Here is a 23758-nt window from a genome sequence, read left to right on the forward strand (position 1 = left end):
CATGCAAACGTACAAGAGAAAAATGTTCGGTTTGGTCGTGTCATTATGTCAATTTGTTGTTTCCCTTTTCGCTTCTGTTTTTTAAAGAAATGCTAGCTAGATCATATCTGTAAAACAACTAGAGAAGAATCTTCCGTTGGGTCCATGCATCTTTGACCCTTGCATGGCTACAAAATTACACAAACATAAAGATGAAAGGAGGAGTGACCACGATGGAAATCTCGTCGGCAGGTAAGTTACATGTATGGAGAGAGTGTGATTAATTGTCATTACTACATCAACTATAGGCATTAAAAGAATCACAAGTCCCAATAAATTAAACTCGGAACCACAAGCATTAAAAGCTAATAGGAAGAATACAAGTCAAAACCACTGCAAGATCAATAATATAAACAAGACTTACAAAACTAAGAACTCAACCACAAACCTCACCAACAAGCCAAAAGGTCCACCGGCAAGCAACTAAGAGAGGATGACCCGGAATGTGCTTCTTTACTGGAATACATGGATCCAGGCGCATACAATCAGCCAGGTGAAAAACAGCTTCAGCGTATTCCCATTGATTGGTGATGCCGCAGAAGCAATAACTTGAGGCCTAAAAGAAAACAAAACAAAAACAAAGCAGTTGGACTCAAAATTAGAACCATTCATAATCAAAGTTAATGGTGGTAGTTGGAGGAGAAGGATTTGTAACATACTTCTGCAATTTACTTAAGGCGCCACAGAAGAGGGCGTTATCTGGAATGGGCAGCTCAGTCTTGTTGGTAACCTCTGGGTTGACAACCCTGACATATGTTTCCTGACCAAGGTACCATGAATCAAGGTTTTCTGTTCTGAGATTCCATACTCCTACGTTGTCAAGGGAAACCAAAATTGCAGTCCATGCTCCAGGGTAAACCTGAATGAGAGACATTGGAAACAAACAAATGTTAGATTATAACTTTTACGAATCATGATGCTGAATGATAGCACCAGTTAATTTTAAGGTACGTATGTGAAAAACAAACTTTGAAAATACAACCAATTGTGGAAGCTACGATAAAGACATCAGTTCTGAAATTTTAATGGTAGAGAACACAGATTACATATATTAATGGCACAATTCAATTCTACATTTCATCCTAGGTTATGAGTTCTGCATGACCAAACTAGTACGTCAGTTAGCTACAGGATAAACAAGAGTTATTAAGTTTACAGTTGCAGCAAAAAGTTCCAATTTTTCAAATTCCATGAATCAAAGACTTCTCCAGGAGCCTGAGTGAGAATGTGAAACTACTAACTATGAACTCGTGGTATGAACAGCACAGAAGTTCTAGTGAAGCATTTGACAGCTTTTGAAAATATGAAAGTTTCAATGATTTTAGTGTTCAGGAGGAGTCAGACACACAATCTAAGATAAAACTATACCTGAGCTGTAGTGCGAGCTATTCCATCCCACTTGTTATATGTGCCCCTGCTATTCTCAGACCAATCACCAAAATCCATCCTGCAAGCAACAAATTGAGTTGCGTTATTGGTTCCTGAAACATGGAATCGAACTTAAAAGATATGGAATTAGTTTGTACCCGACTACAAAAAATGCATATCCACTCATGTGATAGGTATGCATCTTGGTATCATTGTTCTGCAATATAACTTCCATAAATCCTCTATAGGTTCCATTAATGATTGATGTTTCTGCACGAGGTGATCCAGTAATAGGCTTGGTGGGGAAATTTAGATTGTATACTCCCTTCAATTTGTACTGGTCAGCAAGCCTGATTGGAGTCGAAGGATTGACAAAAGATATTCCACTGACAGTTGCTCGCCTCTTCCCATTAATTTTCTCAGGTAGCTTATTTTTTAATACATAAATCTCAGTCACATTGATGGAACCATATCTGAAAGACCCTTGTGGGTTAGGACGAGCACCACTTGCTGATACATTCCATCTGCACAGTTAACAAAAAGAAATTTCAGAATCTAATCTACATATGTTCTAGTGGAATCATTCACTAATAATAATATATGAAAGTCTCATATTTTCATTTACAAAGCATTCAATATTTTGAGGCTCAACACGTCTGAAAATTTCTTAACCACTTAAACTTCCAAAAACAATAGAGAAAGAAAAACTTAATACCAAGAATAATTGATTTTTCATTTGACAGTATTCCTAAAGATTGAAGTTTGAAGCACAAACAAACGAGTACATAAAATTGCAGCACAGACCTGATGGATCTTGCTTGGTTCATTGAGTAAGTTTTGTCAAATTGATCATCAGGAGCCGGTGGAAGAGGACCATGCGCCTTCCCCTTGGAATTTGTATACCGCAAGATAGCAACTCCAGTAACTTTTTGCCAACGTGATTCATTCACAAACCTGGCACTTGCTACAATGTAGTAATCTGAACTTGCATTTTGGTCCGTGGTTACCAGAAAAGAATAAGATTGCCCAACATGAATATCTAAGCTAGTGTAGTTCTGTTGCACTGTGTAAGACCCCTCTGTCTCTGCTAGAAGTAAGTTATGACTCTGGATCCTGAAATTCAGACTTGTTGATACTCCAACATTATGTACACGAAGTCGGTAAGTTTTTCCTGTTGTGCATCATGTGATGACCATCAAAATCATTATAAAAAATGACATAACACTGGAGCCAAAGTCATCCAAGGAAACAAATTATAATGGCTAGAGCGGTGACAACCACAAGAACCTTTCCTTTCAAATATCATAAACATACACACAACAGATATAATCAACGTACCAAGTTGCGTTGGATAAACTTCTTCCTATGCACTTCTTAAGAAAAAGAAAAAGCAAGTAAAATAAAATGTTTCTCTTATAAGCTAAAATTAACTTGTACATTTCATCTTTTGGAAAGTTAGAGAAGTGTCTGGAAAAGTTGAGTGTGTGAGTTTATTGTAGCTTATGAGAAAAACTCCATTCATTTTACATTTTTCTTTTATTGTAGAAAAATTTATCCAAACAAAACTTATATACGCCACTATAATAAGACAGACTTTGCTTGCTTTTTCCTAATTTTCTGCCCATTGTTTTTCTCACAAAGCAGACATGCGTATTAGTCAAGGATTCCTCGTTTATACTCCTAAAGAAGCATAACATTAGAGAAACTACAAAACAGATTTAAATTTAAATTTTCTAAGAACCTACCAGGATGGACTTCAATTGTTTCATAATCGATGCCATCAGGAACAAGTGTATCGTTATATCGGTATGGGCCTTTCCCATTGATGAGTACACCATCCGGCATGCCAAGATCTTTTCCATCGTCTAGGGCCTTCCTCATGTCCTACATTCCAACGCAGAACCAGTAACAAACAGTTTAACCCGTGTTATGATTTACTTGACCAGTATGAACTGAATTATAGTAATGTTCGTAAAAATAGGAGTTTCCAAAAAAAATTCAACTATCACACTAACCGTATGGTTGCGGGTGTACCAATCTCCAATAAAAAGGACAATGTCCCCATATGGGGTATCAAAAGGAAGAGAAATGATGGGTCGGTTGTTTATAATGAAACCCCCAAATCCACCAGCAGCCCTCTGAAGATGAAGGGAAGGGAAGTAGAAAAAGCTTCCAATTTGATCCTTGACCTGAAACTGGTAAGTCCAATTCCACTTAGAAGGAATGGGACAATTCGTGCCAAGAACACCATCTTGCCACGAACTCCTCCTCTGCTGAATCCCAGACCTGCTCGAGAAAGTTCCATAAAGTTGAGCTCAGTAAACAAATCTAAGCTCCTTATGAAGATTTGAAGCTGAACAAGAAGTCAACATACCAATGAATGAGGAGGCTTTCATCCAATTTGTTCCGAACATTGACGGCAACATTGTTGTTTGTGGTCACATTGATAGTAGGACCCGGGAATTTGTTGTTGATAGCAATGACCTGCAAAAACAATGCAGACAAGACATGAGAGGCAGCACCAAAATCCCGTAGCTCCACCCACCTACCAAACTGTGACTGAGTCAAACAAACAAACACCTGGTAACCGCACTCGCATAACAACAACCCTTCACTAAGCAAAGTATTAAAGTACGACATTACTATCTAGAAGCGTCCCATGAAGCAGATCTGGAAGTAAAGCTGGAGATTTTAAACATAGAGCAAGAGAGAGAAGAGAACCTGCTGAGGAACTCCAAGTGGAGAGGCAGTGATGTAAGAGACCTCAAAATTGTAGGAAACAAATGGATCCGCAGCGGAAGAGAGGGTGAAAAGTAAGGAGACGTTGACGAGAAAGAAGAAGAAAGCCGTAGAAGAAGACATTGTGTGGAACTTTCAGGGTTTTCTTTCCCTCAAAAAGGATTTAGAGGCAAGTTAGCAGCGTAGCTTTTTCCTTTCCTCTGATTTTACATTATCAAAAGGAACTTAGAAAGAAGAGTTTGAGAGTGGTAGAGAGTAGAGACAGAGAAGAAATAAGAGGGTAGTGGGAGAAGAAGAAGGACTCTAATCCAGCAGCACTGTGAGGTGTGGTGTGAAAAAGGGTAAGTACGTAGCAGACATACACCCGATCAACCTCAACCTAATATGACAACCAGTAGCCAGTTCACACCTTCTCAATTTCTTTCTTCACTGTACAAAACTTTATTTTACAATTTCAATTTTAACTTAATCATCATAAACCTTTTATTTAATATAAAATAATATATTTGCAAAATATGAGAATTTGAATTATTTAACAAAAACATACAAAAGGCATATAATAAAATTGTGCATTTAGCCGTTGTTGGGACCGTAGCGTTCTTTGTGATGTGTTGTTTTTCTATAAATTAAGAAAGAGACACAGTATATATGTATCGGCAATTTGTTTTATTCGATTATGAATTAAATAATAATTAATTAATTTTGGTGTTTGATGGAGGGGTCACTTTCCGTTTTGGTTTGCTAGTGGCAACGCCGTAAATTGCGTTGCAACGGTCGGATCTCTGCAAAAAGCGCCACATGCTTGCCAGCCGGGAGCCATTCTTCTAGTGGGCCCACTACTCGAGGGGAGTGGGGCCAACACTCTGTTCAGCGTAATTACCGTTTAATCCTCGCTTTCTCGTTTTGACTTACTACAACGGTCCCTGATCATCATCATGATGCAGACCACGTGAGTCCAGCCATGTAAAGTGTTCAATCACACCTCTATCCCTCTCAACCATTTCCTTTTCTTAATACAGATTTTTATTTTCACCACATTACAACTCTTATTCTTCTTATGTCAGTTAATTAGTTAAAGCTGAAAACGGTTTTGCAGCAAAGAATACCGGTATTACAAGTAAAAGTAATAATATCTTTTCTGTCATTCACTGGTTCCAGATTTATTGATTCAAATTCTCCTTAAAACCAGTATTTTACACTTCTTCACTCAAATTTATCACATTATAATTCACCCGTTATTACAACAAATTTAACTCATCGAAAAATTAATAATTTGATATACATTCTTATATTCATTTTAACACTTTTATTTTTTAAAAAAACATAATTTTCTTTGTTTATAATTATTTTATTTTTATACTATGTCAAATAAATAAACGTAAAAATATATCACCATATATATTATTGTTTTAATTAGTCGGCACAAATTTTATCACACAAGTTTAAGCTTGCACAATCCAACTGTCTTTTTTGGATGATGAAACAAAAACGGTGATTCTGTGCTCCGAAAGTGATAAATAAAGGTTTGGAAAATGTGTCAGAATTCAATAGATATAAAAAATTGAAAATAAATTTCCAAAATGAAAATAAAAATGTATGAACTTTGTGAATCAATTCCCGTAAAATTGTTTTAATTTAATAGATAGTAAATATTTTAAAAAAATATTTCTTCAATTCGAATAAATTTATTTTCATGTGATATATATAACATGATGATTACCTGACGTGGCCTTATCTTTTTTCTAGTAACATCTGACGGAGTTAAACATTATTGATACACGCAAAAATGCGAAGTCTGGAAATCTTGAGTTACTTGTCCAAAAACACAAACGTACAAGTATTATAAAGAATAAGCAAGCCACCATGATTCATATGATTCGATTTAATTTTAGTGATAAAGGTGACATTTCAACCAACACTGTCACTTGTCTACCCTAATCAGGGACATTTAGCAAAAACAATTTGAGAAGAATAAATCTGACTGACAATAATTCAGGAAAATTAGCCTGAATTTATGAACTGGTGCATCCACCAAACATAAATAAAATAAACTTTGTATTGCAAAGCTGGTAAAAGATTTTGTGTTTGTCTTTTCGTTAAAATCTTCTAAAAAGTAACTTCAAATCTAATTTAATTATATAAAATCAATCTAATTTAATACTATAAAATGAAATATTTAGTAAGGATAAATTTTAAATAGTTTTAATATTAAATTTAAATCAATTTTATAAAATTAAATATTTTATTTAGATAGATTTTGTATGATTATAATATTAAGTCTAATTTAATTTTATAAAATCAATTTATAGGATTGAAATTTTACACTTATTTATAAATTTTAAATACACATTATATTTAGTTTATTTATGTGATTTCTCCAACAAAATCAATCTGAATGTTTGAATATTGTATCATTATATATGTTATATATGTAGGAGTTTAAAACATCATGTTTTATGTTATATATGTAGGAGTTTAAAACATCATGTTTTATGTTATATGTGTAGGAGTTTAAAACATCATGTTTTATGTTATATGTGTAGGAGTTTAAAACATCATGTTTTAGAATTGACAGTATATTTAGAATATTAAAACTCGATTATTTATAATAAAAATTTAATATATAAATAGAATTTTTATAAACTAGTTTTATTATTCTAAATCATATAATATCTCTACAAACTTCATTCTCTAGAATTCTTTATCTTTTTTCAAAACTTTCTAACCATTTGTTTATTTATCTAAAGATTGGAGATTGTTAGTCTAATCCTTGAGACGAGATTTTCAACTTTATCTAATTAGTTTCTACAAAAGGGTAAATTGGTTTTTACTATTTTTCTTAGTATGTGTTTTTTTTTTTGTGCATGTAGATGGTTCTAGCTTGCATGTTGGGTATGAGTCTTCTATAGGACTTTTTACTGATAACTGGTTTTAACAGTATATCCTGATTGTGTTTATGTTATTCGTAGGAGTAGATAGAACTTCTTGTGCTTTTGGAGCTATTATAGATCATTATAGTGGTTTGATTATCTGTCGGTTAAGGAAAACTAATTACATTGATTTTAATTGATAGGTAACTTATAATTACTTATTGTATGTTTGTATGATAGTTGGTCTGTGTGATTGAGTTGTTTGATGAAATATGACTTGTTGAGTTGAGTTAGGAGTTTTGAATTGTCTTTAGTGATCATATGTTGAAATGTTGTATGGTTGAGATCGCATTTGAGGTGAATTGAGTAATTGAATTGTGTATAATATGATGGTTGATTGATTTAGCATTTGTGGTTAGTGTTAGACTGATTTTGTAGAAATAAAATGACATAAATTTGAATAATTCTGTTATGCAGAATTATTCAGACTCGTTGGGTGAGCATAAATTCGTTGCACAAAGTCAAAGTCAGAGAACTACTAACTTGGTACTCATTGGGTGAGAAAAATCTCGCTAGACGAGACTAAAGTTAGAGAATTCATTAACTTGACAGTCACTGGGCGAGAATATGCTCGTTGGGTGACTTTTGGAAGAATTTAAATTTGTAAGTTTTAGTGTTATTCTTGTTGAGTGAGCTATTTGGTCACTATACGAGTGTGTTGTCAGGAATTATTCACTAAGTGAACTATTTGATCATTGGACGAGTGTGCTGTTAATAACTACTTGTTGAACGAGCAGATCTAGTGGTTGAGCGAGTGTGATATCAGGCACTACTCGCTGAGCGAGTAGGTCTGATGGTTGAGTGAAAATATCATAATTTTAACTTACTTTGCATATATATCTTATGATGTGTTTAATATGTGTGATTATGTGAATGTTAAAACAAGGTTTAGTTTATAATATGATATGTGAATGATTAGTACTAATCCAAGGACAATTACTAGTGGTTAAAGTAATATGTGTATTTATATATGGATTCTATATTGAGAGTTATCCTGACACTTTAATAACCATTCAATCTCAAGTGAGAAGGATGAGGTATGTGGAGAGATGAGTGGAAGGTCTTAGTATAGGAACTTTACCTTTGTCAAAGGCATTAACAAACTAACTTTGAGTGTGGTAGGATGAAACCCATCGACAATAACTTTATAGAGCAGTAGAGGCCACCACATGTTCATAACTCGCTAGAGTCTAATATTAATACATGTATCTGGATGGTCAAGTCTAGAATGAATTATTCTAGGTTTTAGGATTTGTTGATTTGAATTCATGTGTTAATATTTTGTGTGTGTGTTTGTCTATGTTCTTTTTGTTTGTAATGATCATCTTAATAGGATAAGCAAAGGTGGATGTTTTCGTAGATCCAGGACACGAGTGGTGCTAAAGCATAGATTTAGGATGTTTGTTTCCAATTATGTTAATTTTTGTTAAATTCTATTATACTTTTTAAACCTGCGTAATATTAATTTTAATCGTATATGACCCTTGCATATATTTTGGTGTGTGTTATAATTATATTTGAGTTAATTATAATAACACTACATTATGTATATATATTTTTTAGTTACATGTTCTTTTAAATAGTTGAATACTGTTAAAATGAAAGGTTAGAATATGCACACAATGTTTATAACTGAATTAAATCCTTTTTTTTTCTTTTTAATTGTTAGAATCTAGTTTTTTCTTATCATTTGTCTTTACCTAAAATCCTTCAATTATTGTTTTATTTAAATAAAGTGTTAAAGCATAAAACTTTTCAAAAACCCCTTTCCCTTTCGAATTGCACTAATCGAGATATTATTATATTTTTCGGGCCAAAGTTTCGCTCTTCAAAACCTAATTTGCATTTTTTTTTTCAATTTTCAGTAAAGGTTGTTTGCAAAATAAATAAAAAACTTTATTCTATTTTTTTATTAATAAGTTTCGTAGTTATTATAAATAATGTGTTCTATCGTTTTTTTAAGATAAAGTATTTAATTTTTTGTTGTTTAATAAAACGATAACATCGGTTTAAAATGTTCAGGAACTCAACGTTTATTCTAACATATAAACATTAAAAAGAAAAAAAAATGGACTCGATTCAATTATAAACATTAACATTAAAATGATGCAAAAATTAGAATTGAGACACTAAAAGGAAATAAATATAAATCTGATTAATACTGTGTGAGAAACTTTAGAGGTTTCAACTGTTCGTTAAAAAAAGTAAGAAGATTTTGTCGAAAAATAACTCAAATTATTGATAAAAAAAATTAGAGTTGTTATTGCGGGAAGGTAAGTAATTGATGGTGAGGTGTGGCATAATTTTGCTTATGCTTTTCCTAGGCAGGTGGGTGTGAAGAGGGAAGGAAAATAATTAGTAATGGATTAGGATGATTCCATGTTGTGTCCTTTGGAGAATTAAGCACGCCAAAAAAGTAAAAGAAAGGAATTATTATTTGAAGATTAAAATAAAATGAGTAAGTTATTTTGGAGTAAAATAAATAAATGAAAGGAAATTGCGTACAAGTTTTGAAACACCAGCATGGCAACTGAAGGGTCATGGGATTGAAATGCTATTAAAAGCGCATTGAGATGGGACAACAGACTGTAAAGGTGGTGGTTGGAGAAATTATAATGTTATTCTACTCATCATTCAAGGACACTTACCCAATCCTCAAGGACTCTTCGTTATATCAACCTTAAAATATATTATAATTTAATCACCTATGTCTCACCAATTCTTAGTTAAATTCCTAAGTCAAAAACCTAATTGTTTTTTATATAAATAATTAAGATTCTTTTCATTTTTATGTTTTGATATTCTTTTATTTATGGGTTAAGGTTATATATTCATTAAGTTTTGAGTGTCTTCATGTTCGTCTTTATTATCATTTATTTTTCGTACAATTTGATTAAATTAAGATGATACTTGTAGAAAATATTATGTGAAAGTACTCTTTGATGTTAAAGTAAGTAAATATTATGCTACTTCAACCGTTAATGCATAATAAATAAAATTATCCACTTTATTACATCAAATTTGTGTTTATAGATCTTGGGATGTGTTTCAAATTACAAATAGTCTAATAATGGTCCAACTGATATTAATCATATTTTGGTGTAAGCTAATCTCCATAAAACTTAATTGTTGTTTAAAAATAATTGTTTAGTTTATAGGATACAGTCTCTTAATTTCTAAATGATTTAATGAATATATTTTATTGTGTAAACGGTCTAGTCATAAGTTAATTAGACGATCGTATAATACTTTTTTTAATTTTATTTTTTACATATAAAATCTTCTTAATTTAAGTTTATATTTAATGTATTACTTGTCTTCCGTGGATATTCTCAAAGGAGGGCAATAACAAAAAGTCATCGAACAATGTCTAACTAGAAATAATGAAGCCAAATAAATAAGCACAGTTGCAAGTAATTGAAGATGTTAGTCAAATGTCTTAGACATAAGTTTGTAATTTTTCTGCTAATCAATTAATGTTATGATCTGTTTCAGTAGGGATGTGGAGACCGAGATACAAACCTAACAACTCTGAACTACTTCTTTCAATGATGTTGTTACTGTGCTATCTTTCCTTCAGTGTTGTGCTCTCCGAGGGGAAAACGGGCTGGGTACCTGCAAAGACACTCCGACGCTCAAGTCAGAAAAGGGATGTCCTGAATCTTTTTAGTTCAAAGTGATCAAGAAGAAGAATAATTTCTCTCTCTTAATTTCTCTAAAGGGAAAAACGTACCTTTTTTCTGGTGTGCTTTGTGTATTTAAAACAGTAAAATAAACCGTTTATCTGAAAGTCCGGATGGTTACCGAAGTTTACTATCTGGAAGTTATAACTGCCAGATCGTGTCTGATACTGGGTCAGTTATTTCCGTGATTTATAGCATTGACAGATATTCGTAATTGGTAACTTCTAACCGCTACACCTTTTAAGTTTAAGATATCGCTCATTATATGTCGAGCGCCTTATGTACTGATGTAACTATGCGAACTGTCATGCGAGCATTTTGTCACGACATCACTGTTTAGTTGTCGATCACCAAGTGGTCGACGTCAAACTCTAAATGATACGAACATAAGAAAACCCAGAAAATGGTCGGTTGGGTTATGTGTCGATCGTTTAGTAGACTATATTACTGTTTAATTGTCGATCACCAAGTAGTCGACATCAAACTGTAAGTGATACGAACATAAGAAGGCCTAGTGGACGGTCGGTTGGGTTATTTGTCAACCGTTTAGTGGACTCAGGTATTCTACGGTACATGATCCATTGGGACTTTAAAATGAAGAACTTATGTCTCTACTAACCAAACTCAAGTCTAACATGCCTACGGAATTTGCAAAATTCTTTTATGGATCCAAGTTTCCCGAGCTTTGATGGTTTGAGACTTGACTGTTAAACTTTATATGCATATTATCATCTTCCTAGTTAATCACATACTTTGGAATTTAAAAATTAATATTTAATTATTAAGAAAATCACGCTTTTAGTTTAAGAGCATTAAAATAAAGATAAGTAGGTATTAACTTTGATATTCGGAATTAAAATTATTTTTAAATTGTTTAATAAATGTCATTTCATGTTTTAATCAATTTATAATTAAATGTAATATTTTTAATCAAGTTGATGTTAGTGTAAAATAGATCATTAATAACACTTGACAACGATTATTTGGTGATTGTTACCGAAAGGTAATAACAATATTATAGTTAATGTTAACTTTTTTATAATAATTGTCTTGTAATTATAGTTGAAAGGGAAAATAAATTACAATTTCTTATAAAATTGTTGTTATATTAACCTACAACAACAATTAGTCATAGAATTATTATCGTATATCTTCTTATTGATACAATTTTGCATTTATGTGCTATTAATCTTTTCTTTACCACTTTACAAACTCTTTTTTATGTTTAATTAATAATTTGATCATATATTTAGGTTTATGATTATTTATTTTATATTTTGTAAATAAGTCAATGTGGTCTTTCTTTATTAAATTAATACTAACAATATTAGAAGGTAGTCACATCCCTTTCTACCTCTTGAATCCAACTCTTTTTCACGTTCATTTTCTTCACCTTCACCTTCACCTTCAAACCCAAACTACCTACTTTCCACCACACCTACCACCAATGCTTCCACACCTTTCTTCCCAACATACCCTTTTCCCTTTGCTAAATGCACTAATCAGGACCAACACCAATCCGCATAACATCGAAAGCCCTTTTCGCTTAGATTTCATTTTGTAGGGTTTCTTTCTTTTCTTACCTTCTTGCTTACCGACAATGATTGCACATTTGAGTTATTACAATGTCATTTTTGTTTATTCGGATTCGGTCTATCATTATTTCCCCTCTTTGTTCCCCTTCAAAATAATAAAAATCATAATTTTTAAACTTGGCAATATATTTTTACTTCTATTTACACATTAAGTATATGAAAAGTGGAAGAGAAAAAGTAACGTACTCGTAAAGAAAAAGAAATTATGACTTTGACAGAAAAAAAACAATTTTTATATCATCAAGAAAGCATTAAAGATGAGTAAGAAAAAAAAGAACAATTGATAGGAAATAATTATACAATATATACAGGTAAGTTTTACAGAGAAATATGAAATTCAAGATACATATTTTCATTTAATTGAAATTATAAAAAATGCTTACAAGTAATACGAGAACCAAGTTCTGGATTTTATGATTATGCATAAATAATAATTTTCTCAAGTATTTGTTTTTCCTTTCAAATTTAATATAAAATGTAAGTATTACATTCATTTTGAATTACTCCAATTATTTGTTTTCTATAAAAGCAAAATGAAAAAATAGTTACACTTCTTGAATTGAATCTTCAACTGATCAATTAAGTATTTTGGGATGACTAATCATTAGTATATATATTTTAATTAAAATTTTATATATTTAATGAAATTTCTATTGATTGTATGACTTTTTATGCATATTTAATTATGGACGACTTCATATCTCCACTTTTATTTGTCACCTAAATACCAATTCAAAATACATTAAATATAAGAAATGTTGATTAAAATTTGCATACTAATAAACTAAAAACAAGTAAATCTTTCTTAACGTAATATGGTGACACATTTATTTAAAAAAGAGACATTTATATGAATGTAACGAAATTGAATTTTCATAATGTACATACAAAATACTTTTATATATATATATATATATATATATATATATATATATATATATATATATATGATTATATCCTAACTAGATTGTTTTTGTTATTAGCGTTTCCACTTAGTATAATATACAGAAGGATGCACTAAATACACATTGTTCGTTCACTTTTATGTGTCAAATTGTGTTAATCATGTTTATATTGTAGTAAATAAATTGGAAACATAAGTGCAGTTATTACATAATGTAATTAATGACAAACAACCATTGTACGAGATAGAATTGAAAGAGGATTGACAAAGAATCTTAAGAGAAGTTTGTCTAAAGCCAATTGCATGAGAATTAAGATGTCAACATAATTTTGTTTGTTTTACTAAGATTACAATACAAATTTAGTCTTGGTTTGGTTTTCTCAATTTTGTTTTAATATATATATATATATATATATATATATATATATATATATATATATATATATATGAGTTTGTTAACTTGCACACACTTTTTTTTCAGTTCGTACATTTTAGCAATGTGTACTGGGTTTTAGTAGACAAAAATATTCTTATATTATGGATTTTAAGTTTTAAGGTTAATGGTATTTGAATAATTTTCATTCTGAAAACAAAAAAACAAGAAACCTCCAAACCCTTACTCACATCCCTCATTCCTCTCAACCATTTCTCTTTCATTTCTCTCACTCAAACATTTTCTCTGTCACTCGCCTAACCTCATTTCTCACTTATCCAATTTGTTTCTCTCTCATCTCCATACTCTCTCACCCACACACGATAACCCGCGACACCGCAATTTGTTGTTCTTACTTTGTTCGTTCATTTGTTTTCCACTTTAATAACAAAATAATTGATGATGTTGATGTTGATTTTTGATTCGAGTGTTGTGTTATATCTTTTTCCTTCCGATTGTTATTAAATTTCGTTTTTAAATTTTAGAATTAGTAGTTTATCTTTAGAGAGATTTGATATTTTGACTATTAAGTTGTCTGGAAATATTTTTTAGAAGAGAAAAATCGTTATGTGAAAAGGGGATTCCGGAAAGAGTAAGTTATTGTCCAAAAAATGAATTTCTAAAGTCAACTCTTATAAATAATTCTAAAAACATATTTTCCACGAAAAATAATATTTCGAAATATACTTTTCATTTTCCTTCATATAACCAACGTCAAAACACAACAAAAAAATGAAGCTCCTACCCATCGTACTAAATGATTTATCAGGAACTAATTATTGAAGAGAGTTTATGAACAAAGAAAATTGTTGTTGTTGACTTTGTCCCCTTATTCAGAACAGAGACCATTGCTCGTTCCCTTTGGAATGTTTCATATTGATAAGCATATTTTCATTTCATTTTTGTAAAAAGAATAAAAATATTCTAACAAATTACACATCTTCTAGTTTTGAGCAGATTGCAGAATATTGAGTAGTTTTCAAGAAAAACTACATTGGTATACCAACTAATTAAAAATCAACCAGAAATGAGTAAACTAGTCATAATAAACATGACGAGAAAATTACTTTCTAAATTAAATTACATCATGTAAGTTTATTTTAAACAATTCAAATCTCCAACTTGTTTGGTCAATATAAACATGATGTTGTGATTTATCATTTGTCGCAAAAGTGAAATCAAGAAAAACAAAATGCACTTAATAAATATGTTACCATCACACTCATAGTTTAACTTACTCCTTTCATTCTATGATTTTATCAAAATTGATATTAAAAAACTAAATGTTTTGCAATTATTATCGGTTGATGCTAACGTCTTTTAGTGGGGGTTTCTTGTTTTTTTTTTTTAGTTTTGAAATTATTGTAAACATCAACATTATCAATCATTTTGTTATTAAAGTAAAAAACAAATGAACAAGTAGAGTAAGAGCAACAAACTGTGGTATCACAAGTTACTATGTGTGGACGAGGGAAAGAAGGAAAGGATGAAGATAAGAGAGAGAAACAAATTGGATAACTTGGTACACAAGTTAACAAATCCCATATATAAATATATATATATATATATATATATATATATATATATTATTAATAAAGTTTTAAATTTTATTAATTTTGTTTATTTTTTTCCTTAACATTCGTTTAAATACTTAATTAGTAATAAATAATGTATGTTAGGTGACTCTTCTTAATTTTTTTTAAATTTTTTTTAATCATATGATTATTTAAAAAAAACATAATATGCCGAATGTTACCAAATAAAAAATTCGAATAATAATTGTAACATCCCAAAAATACAGTGTAAAACCATATAGAGAATAATCACATGTTAACAATACCACAGATGAGTTCAACGCTCAGCTATATACGATTACGACCGAACGGCCTTACATAACATTAGAGAATTTAAAACCACTACTCTAACTGCCACTAGACCGAACGTTCTACAAAAGAAACTCATACCGAGCGGTCTTACAAAATATAAAGCTAATATCAGACCGGACGTCCCTAAGGTTCGACCTTCATTTCCTCCTCGTCTTCCAATACTTCTTCCAGAAGCTCTTCTCCTTCTGCCACATCCACACGGATGATCATTGCAACAGGACAACGACAGGACGCACAACAAAAACAAAATTGATAAACAGGGTAAGCTTATGTAATTTAATTCATTCCATAACAACATATAACAATCATAATTAAATTAACAACACTTAATTCATCAAGGCATGCAAAGGACGACCACTTGACTCTGACTGTCCGGACTGTATGAATCCTGTGTAGCTACGACGTTCGTGCACCCGGGTGATGTAGTAATTGGGATACCCTCAACAGCTGCCACCCGAGGTTGATCCGTTCCGTCCAAGTTAACCTTATGGACTAGGACCTCCTGCCATTCCACACGTGACTTACTCCTCTCTACATGAGAACGAGTAATCATGGAATATTAGGATGAACGCCCGCTAAGCTTTACCCACATTCATACTTTATCAATCAATAACCACTTCTTGAGATATTCCTCCCTGGAATACTCGTTCATAATCACACTATTTCATTCACATCACATTTCAAATTCCCTTACACTTCATCTTTAATACATTCAACTGAAATACAATCGCACTCTCTCATCATAGCATAAATTCGACTGGAATAACACTTCTTAGAAACTAACATGACTGAGCGTTACTTATTAACTTAAATAAACATACCACTAAGAGTTCAAAACGGACGTCACGAAGCCTAGGCTAACCACCTTTTAAAGACAAACACTGTTTGACACACAATACTAATACTGATGAGAAACTATGAAGTAACGGACACTATTGAGTTTGAATGAAGACTCTCATTCTAAGAACGGTAATAATGTATATTACAGAAAACAAGACCCAGCGCTTGGTTTAAGACCGAGCCCTGTAGAACCGAACGCTATAAAACGAGCAATGACCTAAGACCAAGTACTTATCAGGAACGAGCGTTACTGATACTGAACGCTTGGTCCAAGACCGATCACTGATAATTTACATAGAAAGAATGAATATATATATATATATATATATATATATATATATATATATATATATATATATATATATATATATAAAATATTACTCCACACTTAGTCTTACTGAAAAAGAACGATAACGTCCACGACCTTAAGTAGTATATAATACATGAACTAAACTGTTTATGAAACCTAAAGAAGGACTACACTTAGGCCGAACACTCATTATACATATCTATTATTATAACACGATCTCCACTAACGAAAATTCCTTGTAGAAGAAGAACTTAATATAGACGGACGCTCAAAGGGGAACGAAATGGTTAATACGAACTCTCGGTCAAAGTTTAACTAATCCTATATAGTATTACAGGAAGACTCTTAGACTCTATCCCCAAAACATGAGAACTCAGGTAAGACCATGTACTCCCAAGAAGAACCGAACGCTCGTTAACCACTCTCGACCATACTACCACCTTTACTCAGAATACCACAGTTTGAATATCAAGTCCTATCTCAACTCAATTCACAACATATATCAGTCATCCATACAAACATCCAAATAAGCATTATGTACATATTTCATACTCATCCAATAATCCAAACAACATATCATGCAAACATACCAACGTTCAAACAAGAATATTAATCAAATTATATAAGCTTCCCTTACCTTTATACGTAACCGAACGCTCAACGAAGCATAATAGAGCTCCCTTCTACCAAAGAACTAACGTTCGACACTCCCGTTTTAGGAGCACTAGACCAAACAGAAAAACCAGAAACACTCAGAATTATATTATCTACTTAGGCGACCAGAAATAGAGGGTTGCATGCAAGACTTAAACGAACGTACTAGAGAGAAAGAAACTCACCGACTCAGAATCTTAAACTGATCGGTTTAAACGAAAGCTCTTGTCGCTGGGAGTGTTCAGACGGTGCCTGAGAGGTGATCGGAAGAGGAAATTGTGAGGTTTTCTTAGAGAGAAGGAGGAGAAAATGGTTTCAGCAGTGTGAGGAAGAAGGAAGGCATGCAGAGAAGTGGCACGTCATTTGAAATTTGGCTTTAAATACTGCCATCATCCAAAACGAACGACCACTCTCCTGCAGTCACCTGTTTTCCACTAACTGAGACACTCACTCTCTTCTTGGCACATGGATCCCACTACTTGAGGTTTTGGGTGTGTTTTAATGGAATCTGACAACAATATATTTTGAGAATAATTAATAAAGTATTTTATTTTAATAAATAAAAAATAAATTTCACAGATTTAAAATAAATTTAGCAACAACCTCTGTATACACACATTAGAGTGTAGTTTGCAATAGTAGTTGTGTAATTTGAATGGACTAAAAATTTACAACATAATATTTAAAAATTCTAATTATTCAAAAATATAATCTTGATTTTCAACAATTACTGCTTTTAGAAAAAAAATGTATTTTTTTATCAATAGTTAATCCATTTTTATTTATAACTTTTAACAGCAAAATCATTTGTATTTTTTTAGAAATCAATGTGGTTCATCATATTTTCTAAGTTTTATAAGAAAATTATAATGTACATATTATATAATTTTAATTTTAATATATTCATTTAAAATGACGCTGACCAAAATTTAATTTTGTAAAATAAAATATTAAATTATTTGTAATCAACAGCGAGAAATATATAATTATTTTCTAAAATTATTTCTAGACATTAATTTTAAAAAACTAACTTTGACTTAAATATTTTATAAGTAATTAAAATATATTAATTACATAAAAGTTATTTTAACTTTTACACATAAAATAAAATATAAATATTGTTATGAAAACAATTTTGATATTTATGCGTAAGCAGTCATTTTATTGTTTAAATAGAAAATCTGATATATATTTATTCATATATTTTATTTCATATATAATTAGTTGTAAAAGATATTTTTAATTTAACTAAATGCAGCCTATAATATGTATAGAATGAGGAAAATAATATTGAAACGAAAAGAAGGGTCACTTCAATCATATTCAACAGATAAAAAAGTTTAAAAAATTAAAACCAGATTAAATAAAAAAGAATAAGGTGAATGACCAAAAGTATGATTTTACCTTTAAGAAAATACAATAAATAATTGTTACTATACCTGGTCTCAAAACTCAAAAAAAATAAGGTGAAAAAGAATTTACAGAGAATTGGAGAACATTAACATCATATTTCTTTGAGGAACATATTCTCAAGTAAGCTAAAATTGCATATGATAAGAGATCAAATTACAATAAACATGTGATGAATATAACTGGGCAAAAATGAAAGAATCGGCGTTGAAGAAGAACCCATAACTTTATCTGGGTTTAAGGGAAGGTCATTACAGTTGTTGATAAGCACATATTGCCAACCCAAGATGTTTTCCAATCCTTTGTGACTATAAATCTTTCATCTCCAAATTGAACTTTAGCTCTTCTGATCTGGTTTGAATGGGAATGGGCGTATAAATGCAGAATTCATTTGCCAAACTTTGAGTGAGGCTGTCACAGTGGCCTCAGTAGCATTGTTGAACAAGAACAATCTAGCAGCTCCATAGATTGCCTTTGTTGGATAAACCCGAGATGTTACACACGTTCTTCCACCTTGAGCAAAGCTTTCAACAATAGAATGGTCCACCTAAATTATAATATAACGCCGATTCATTAGTTAATCCGGTTAACATGCATAAGCTATGAGCTTTTTTGAGCAAGAAAACAACAGAAAACTTAAAAGGAATAACTCAATTACCAGCATCCGTATGGAAAACTTTTCGCCTTTAAGTACTGGAACAACGCTCCCAAAGATTTGCTTGCGAACGTCATTTGCCTGAGAAGACCTACCAAAACAATGTACCAGATTCTTCAATATTGATTTTTTGACAGTCTAGTATGGATAACTTTCAAGTTCAGAATTAACAGATAGTAGTCTAATACCTTGATTGATCAGAGCAAAAGGAAGTCCTAAGATTTCCATTTCTTCCTTTAATGACATAGAAATACACAGGAGTATACTCAGAAAGCCCCTCATCAGCCAAAACCAGAAGACCAAAAGGTCCCAAGGCACCACGTTGTGCAGCTCCACCGCTGCTACTGCATGTGAACTCCTCATTGGATTCAGCTGTTTTCTGTAGGGATTCCGTGTCTATCTCAAACTCCGCAACAACGTCCAACTGTTGCATTGGTACACACAATGTCACTTAACTCAGATTCAACTTTGTTCATGTATAGCTAAAAATTCGACAGCTTTAGAAACTTGTTATATATCATGAACACAAACCTGTGTGGCTGTTTCAATATCTAGTGACACCACTGACCCTGGTTTTGCCTTCAAACTTTTGAATTCATCACTTCTCAATCTCAAACTCTCCACCTCAGCAACAGGCCACTGAAGTAAGTTGCTGCCAGTCTTCGTATCAAGCCTCACAGTTCTTGGAATACTCTGTACAATCAAAATTTAACAATGCTATTACCAACTAATTATAAAGTTAAAAAACACATGTACACATTGAACTAAAATAACACAGTTTTTTAAATGAGTAAAAGTTCAGTAACAAACTATCATATACGATAAGTTAACTCGTTTTTACAATATTTATCCTAAAAACCATACTTATGATTTTATATTGATCAATAATCGGAAATTCTTAGGTGTATTATATAAAAATTAAACTTTTATATCATATATAAATGTACCTGAACTGAAGCCCAGCCTTTGGTAACATCTGCATATTCACTGTCAGATTCTCCAATCCAACCCCACAAAATTCTCCTGTTCTTGTTCTGATCAAAAAATGTCTTGGATGCATAGAATATTCCATAGTCATACCTTAAACCAACACCAACATCATTCTTAACATCATCTGGTGTGAACAGAACTTTGTTATCATCGTAAGTCCCTATGGCGTAGTAATCATGTCTATCATCATCCAAGCTGACCTTCATGACATGCTTGACCTCAGCCCCATTAACAGAGGTATCCAATCCATTTCCATTTTTCTTGGACACAGGGAAGAAGTCGACACACTCCCACATGCCAGTGCCAGGGACAGCTCGAAGCAGCCCCTCCTTAAGCTCAAAGGTCTTGAAGTCCTCAGTGTCATAAACCAAAGCAATGCCAGTTTTATTAAGCTTGGATCCTATGGTTATGCGCCACTTTCCTTCAGAGGTGAGCCATGCAGTTGTAGGGTCACGAAAGTCCTTGGCACCAATGCCTGGTGGTGGGACCAAAACCGGGTTGCCGGTGTGTTTGATCCAATCCAGAAGCAGAGGGTCAGAGGGGTCAGCAGGGTATGCCAGGTTTTGAACTTGCACTGACTCATTGGTGGAACCTGTGTATAACATGATGATTTCACCATTTGGTAAGATGGTGGCTGAGCCTGTCCACACGCCTTGCTTGTCATACCATTGATCAGCCACCATTGCCAATGGAAGGTGAAGCCAATGGATCATGTCCCTTGACACCGCGTGTCCCCAAACTATGTCACCCCAAACTGCACCGTTCGGATTGTATTGGTAGAAAAAGTGATACCATCCCTTGTAGTACATAGGACCTGAGATGAATTCAGGGGAGGAATAAAACCAAGTCAAATTAGATTTCTTTTTTAAATATACTTTTACTTCTCCTAAAATAAAAAGGCACGAGGTTTTATTTATTTATTTTATTATAAATATTTTAAACTAATGATTTTATTTTATTTCCATTTTTTTTATAAATCTCACGTCATCTTATTTCATTTTATGTTATTTAACTCCATGTCATATATTCAACCTTATGTGGGCCCTCTGGCAATGCCAATTTGCCACGTTGTGTTGCGTTTGGAAAGTTAATTGCTTCTATATTTAGTAGTAATGGATAATTTTGTGAGACTGATTGTTAAACCATTACAATAGGATGTCAAAATCCAATTGAACTCCCTAGACCCCGCTAAACTTTAACTCGGTCCCAGTATTTATGTGGCTGCTATTAATCAGTGCGTTCCGTTCAAGGAGACAATTCTTTATAAATGAAAATGGTGACAATTCAACGCAAAATATTCAAATCAGAAAAAAAAATTAGCAACGAATTAAATCGAATTACGCAAACTTTGCAAGGTGGAAGAGTTCTTACCATTAGGATCTGAAGCAGAGCAAATCAGGTTCCCCAGTCCAAGCCACAGTCATCCAACAAAAAAAGATAAAATAACAGGGACAATAGTTAGCATGAGATAAAATACATATACAAATGGTACAAACATTCACACCAGTATTCACAATTTTTTTTTATTCAAAGAAAACATTCCGACAAAACGGGATTTGACCCCATCAACAACTCTTTTTTGAAAAAAAAGATGACTCTTTATTGGCTAAACCTTGATTAATTATTGTCCTTCTCACTTTTGACATGACCTTTTTCCAAGTAGAAAGACCCACGGAATCCTAATTCATATTCCCTTTTCGTTTAACCACAAAATGGTATCTCTAAAAAGTGAATAACATAAAACAAAACAGACGTTTCGATCGTAAATAATTTCTACTGTAGAGACAAATTATTACACGATACGAGAAAACTATTCAGGCTAATCCAATATCACACATAATCAAAACGTTCCATCTTAATAAAATACAATAAAGTGTCACCTGGATATTGGTTAGGTAGAAGTTGAAGACAAGAAAAACGTGTTGATTTCAAATCGTAGAATTTTAGTTGGGTTAGAGACGAAGCAAGAAAACCAAAAGAATTACCGTTCATCCAGTTTTTCTCTGGCTGGAAATGAAAAGAAGTTCTCTGCCAAGACAACATGCTATTGTCCCAAGGAAATGCTTCGGAAGCTCCTCCTTCACTGGCGAATAACAAGTTCGATGACTTCTCCGACACCCCGGAAGAAACACCCCTTGAAACAGGGTACCATTGGGAAGAAAGCAGCGATGTGGGACTTTGGTGATCTTGTTGATGGTTGGATGTAGGTGATGAAACGTGAGTATGAGGCACGCCGGAGGCCCTGTAACCCCCATAGGCGACGAGGGAAGAGAGGAAGAGCAAGCCGCAAACGATGAAAAGAAGGTCCTTGCGAGTGGTTGGGGTTGGAGCGGCGTGAGAGGAAGTAGGTAACAACGGTTTATGATGTTCCATGGTGAGAAAGAAAAGATGAGGGACAGAGGAAGTGGCTGTGAATGAAAGAAAGAAAAGAAAGAAAGAGAGAAGGAGTAATCGGGTATGGTGTGTTATGAGTTGTTGGGAGAGACAGCATGCATGTGTGTGGGGATTGGTTTGGGTTGGAAGTGTGCAGAAGGTGGGTTCAGAAGTGAATGGGATGAGAGAGGCTTTTCCTCACATTGCAACATTTTATAGGACTCGGATCCCAGAGTCTGAAGAAAACCAGCACTGATAGGGATATCAAAGACAGATTTGAACACTAAAAAAAATAATTTCAAAACATTTTTTTAATCAGAAAAATGTATGTTTTTATAAAATTTTGGTTTCTTATAATTTGAAAAAGTATTTTCTCAGAATGTCTGTGACATGAAACAGATGAATTGTGATGAGTGGATGAGGTGGATGGGATGGGGCCCCCAGGTGGAGGTTCGGACTCAGACATCTATGTCGGGGACATCACATGCATAATTGGAGTTCAAGGTCCTACAATTTTCCAACGCAATAATTCTTCATTGTCTTTTGTTTCGTTCTTAGTTGAAAATTAAGGCTGTGGTTAAGGATGGTAATTCGGCAAATTTTGGTACACTTTGGTTTGGTTAATGTGTTTCGAAAACTTTCTGCATTTGGATTCATATTTAGGTGGTAATTGTTTTAATAGGAGTATCTTTTTTGTTTAAGAGTTTAATTATATACCTACATTGTACTCGTCTCTTACATTTTGATTAACGAAAGAAAAAGATAAACTGATGTGTAAAAACAAACGATAAAAGATAAAAGGACTTTATTCAAGATTGGTAGTTAAGAGCTGATTTTTCGTTATTTTATTTTTCTTTCAAGACATTTCATAAATTAATATTTACATGATAGAATTTGTAAAAGGTAAATAATAATATCGCAGAGATGTTTCTACAATGCTAAATTTGTT

At 32.5% G+C, this 23758-nt stretch overlaps 2 protein-coding genes across 2 annotated transcripts; both read right to left on the reverse strand.

Annotated features, from left to right (window-relative positions):
- Nucleotides 1-204: 204 nt before the first annotated feature.
- Nucleotides 205-4564, reverse strand: LOC108320689 (monocopper oxidase-like protein SKU5). Its single transcript, XM_017552208.2, has 9 exons — nucleotides 4129-4564; nucleotides 3782-3891; nucleotides 3423-3693; nucleotides 3153-3291; nucleotides 2212-2578; nucleotides 1566-1931; nucleotides 1408-1486; nucleotides 699-898; nucleotides 205-595 (listed from the first exon to the last, which is right to left on the reverse strand). Exons 1-9 carry the CDS (start codon nucleotides 4267-4269, stop codon nucleotides 493-495), a joined length of 1776 nt encoding a protein of 591 aa, XP_017407697.1. The 5' UTR covers nucleotides 4270-4564; the 3' UTR covers nucleotides 205-492.
- A 14305-nt stretch (nucleotides 4565-18869) lies between these two features.
- Nucleotides 18870-23014, reverse strand: LOC108322525 (acid beta-fructofuranosidase). Its single transcript, XM_017554652.2, has 7 exons — nucleotides 22422-23014; nucleotides 21808-21816; nucleotides 20394-21250; nucleotides 19978-20139; nucleotides 19635-19870; nucleotides 19450-19537; nucleotides 18870-19338 (listed from the first exon to the last, which is right to left on the reverse strand). Exons 1-7 carry the CDS (start codon nucleotides 22807-22809, stop codon nucleotides 19129-19131), a joined length of 1950 nt encoding a protein of 649 aa, XP_017410141.1. The 5' UTR covers nucleotides 22810-23014; the 3' UTR covers nucleotides 18870-19128.
- Nucleotides 23015-23758: the final 744 nt, after the last annotated feature.

This window comes from Vigna angularis, chromosome 1 (assembly GCF_016808095.1).
Source record: "Vigna angularis cultivar LongXiaoDou No.4 chromosome 1, ASM1680809v1, whole genome shotgun sequence".
NCBI classification, from domain to species: Eukaryota; Viridiplantae; Streptophyta; class Magnoliopsida; order Fabales; family Fabaceae; genus Vigna; species Vigna angularis.

Bases quoted from the DNA above. Each gene is read 5' to 3' on its own strand.
- LOC108320689 (XM_017552208.2), bottom strand. From the start codon at position 4,269: ATGTCTTCTTCTACGGCTTTCTTCTTCTTTCTCGTCAACGTCTCCTTA. The intron at 3,694-3,781 runs GTATGTTGACTT...TTTCTCGAGCAG, and splicing joins GAAAGCCTCCTCATTCATTG to GTCTGGGATTCAGCAGAGGA. The intron at 2,579-3,152 runs GTAGGTTCTTAG...GATGCACAACAG, and splicing joins AACAATTGAAGTCCATCCTG to GAAAAACTTACCGACTTCGT.
- LOC108322525 (XM_017554652.2), bottom strand. From the start codon at position 22,809: ATGGAACATCATAAACCGTTGTTACCTACTTCCTCTCACGCCGCTCCA. The intron at 20,140-20,393 runs GTACATTTATAT...TTGATTGTACAG, and splicing joins AAGGCTGGGCTTCAGTTCAG to AGTATTCCAAGAACTGTGAG. The intron at 19,871-19,977 runs GTTTGTGTTCAT...CCAATGCAACAG, and splicing joins ATATTGAAACAGCCACACAG to TTGGACGTTGTTGCGGAGTT.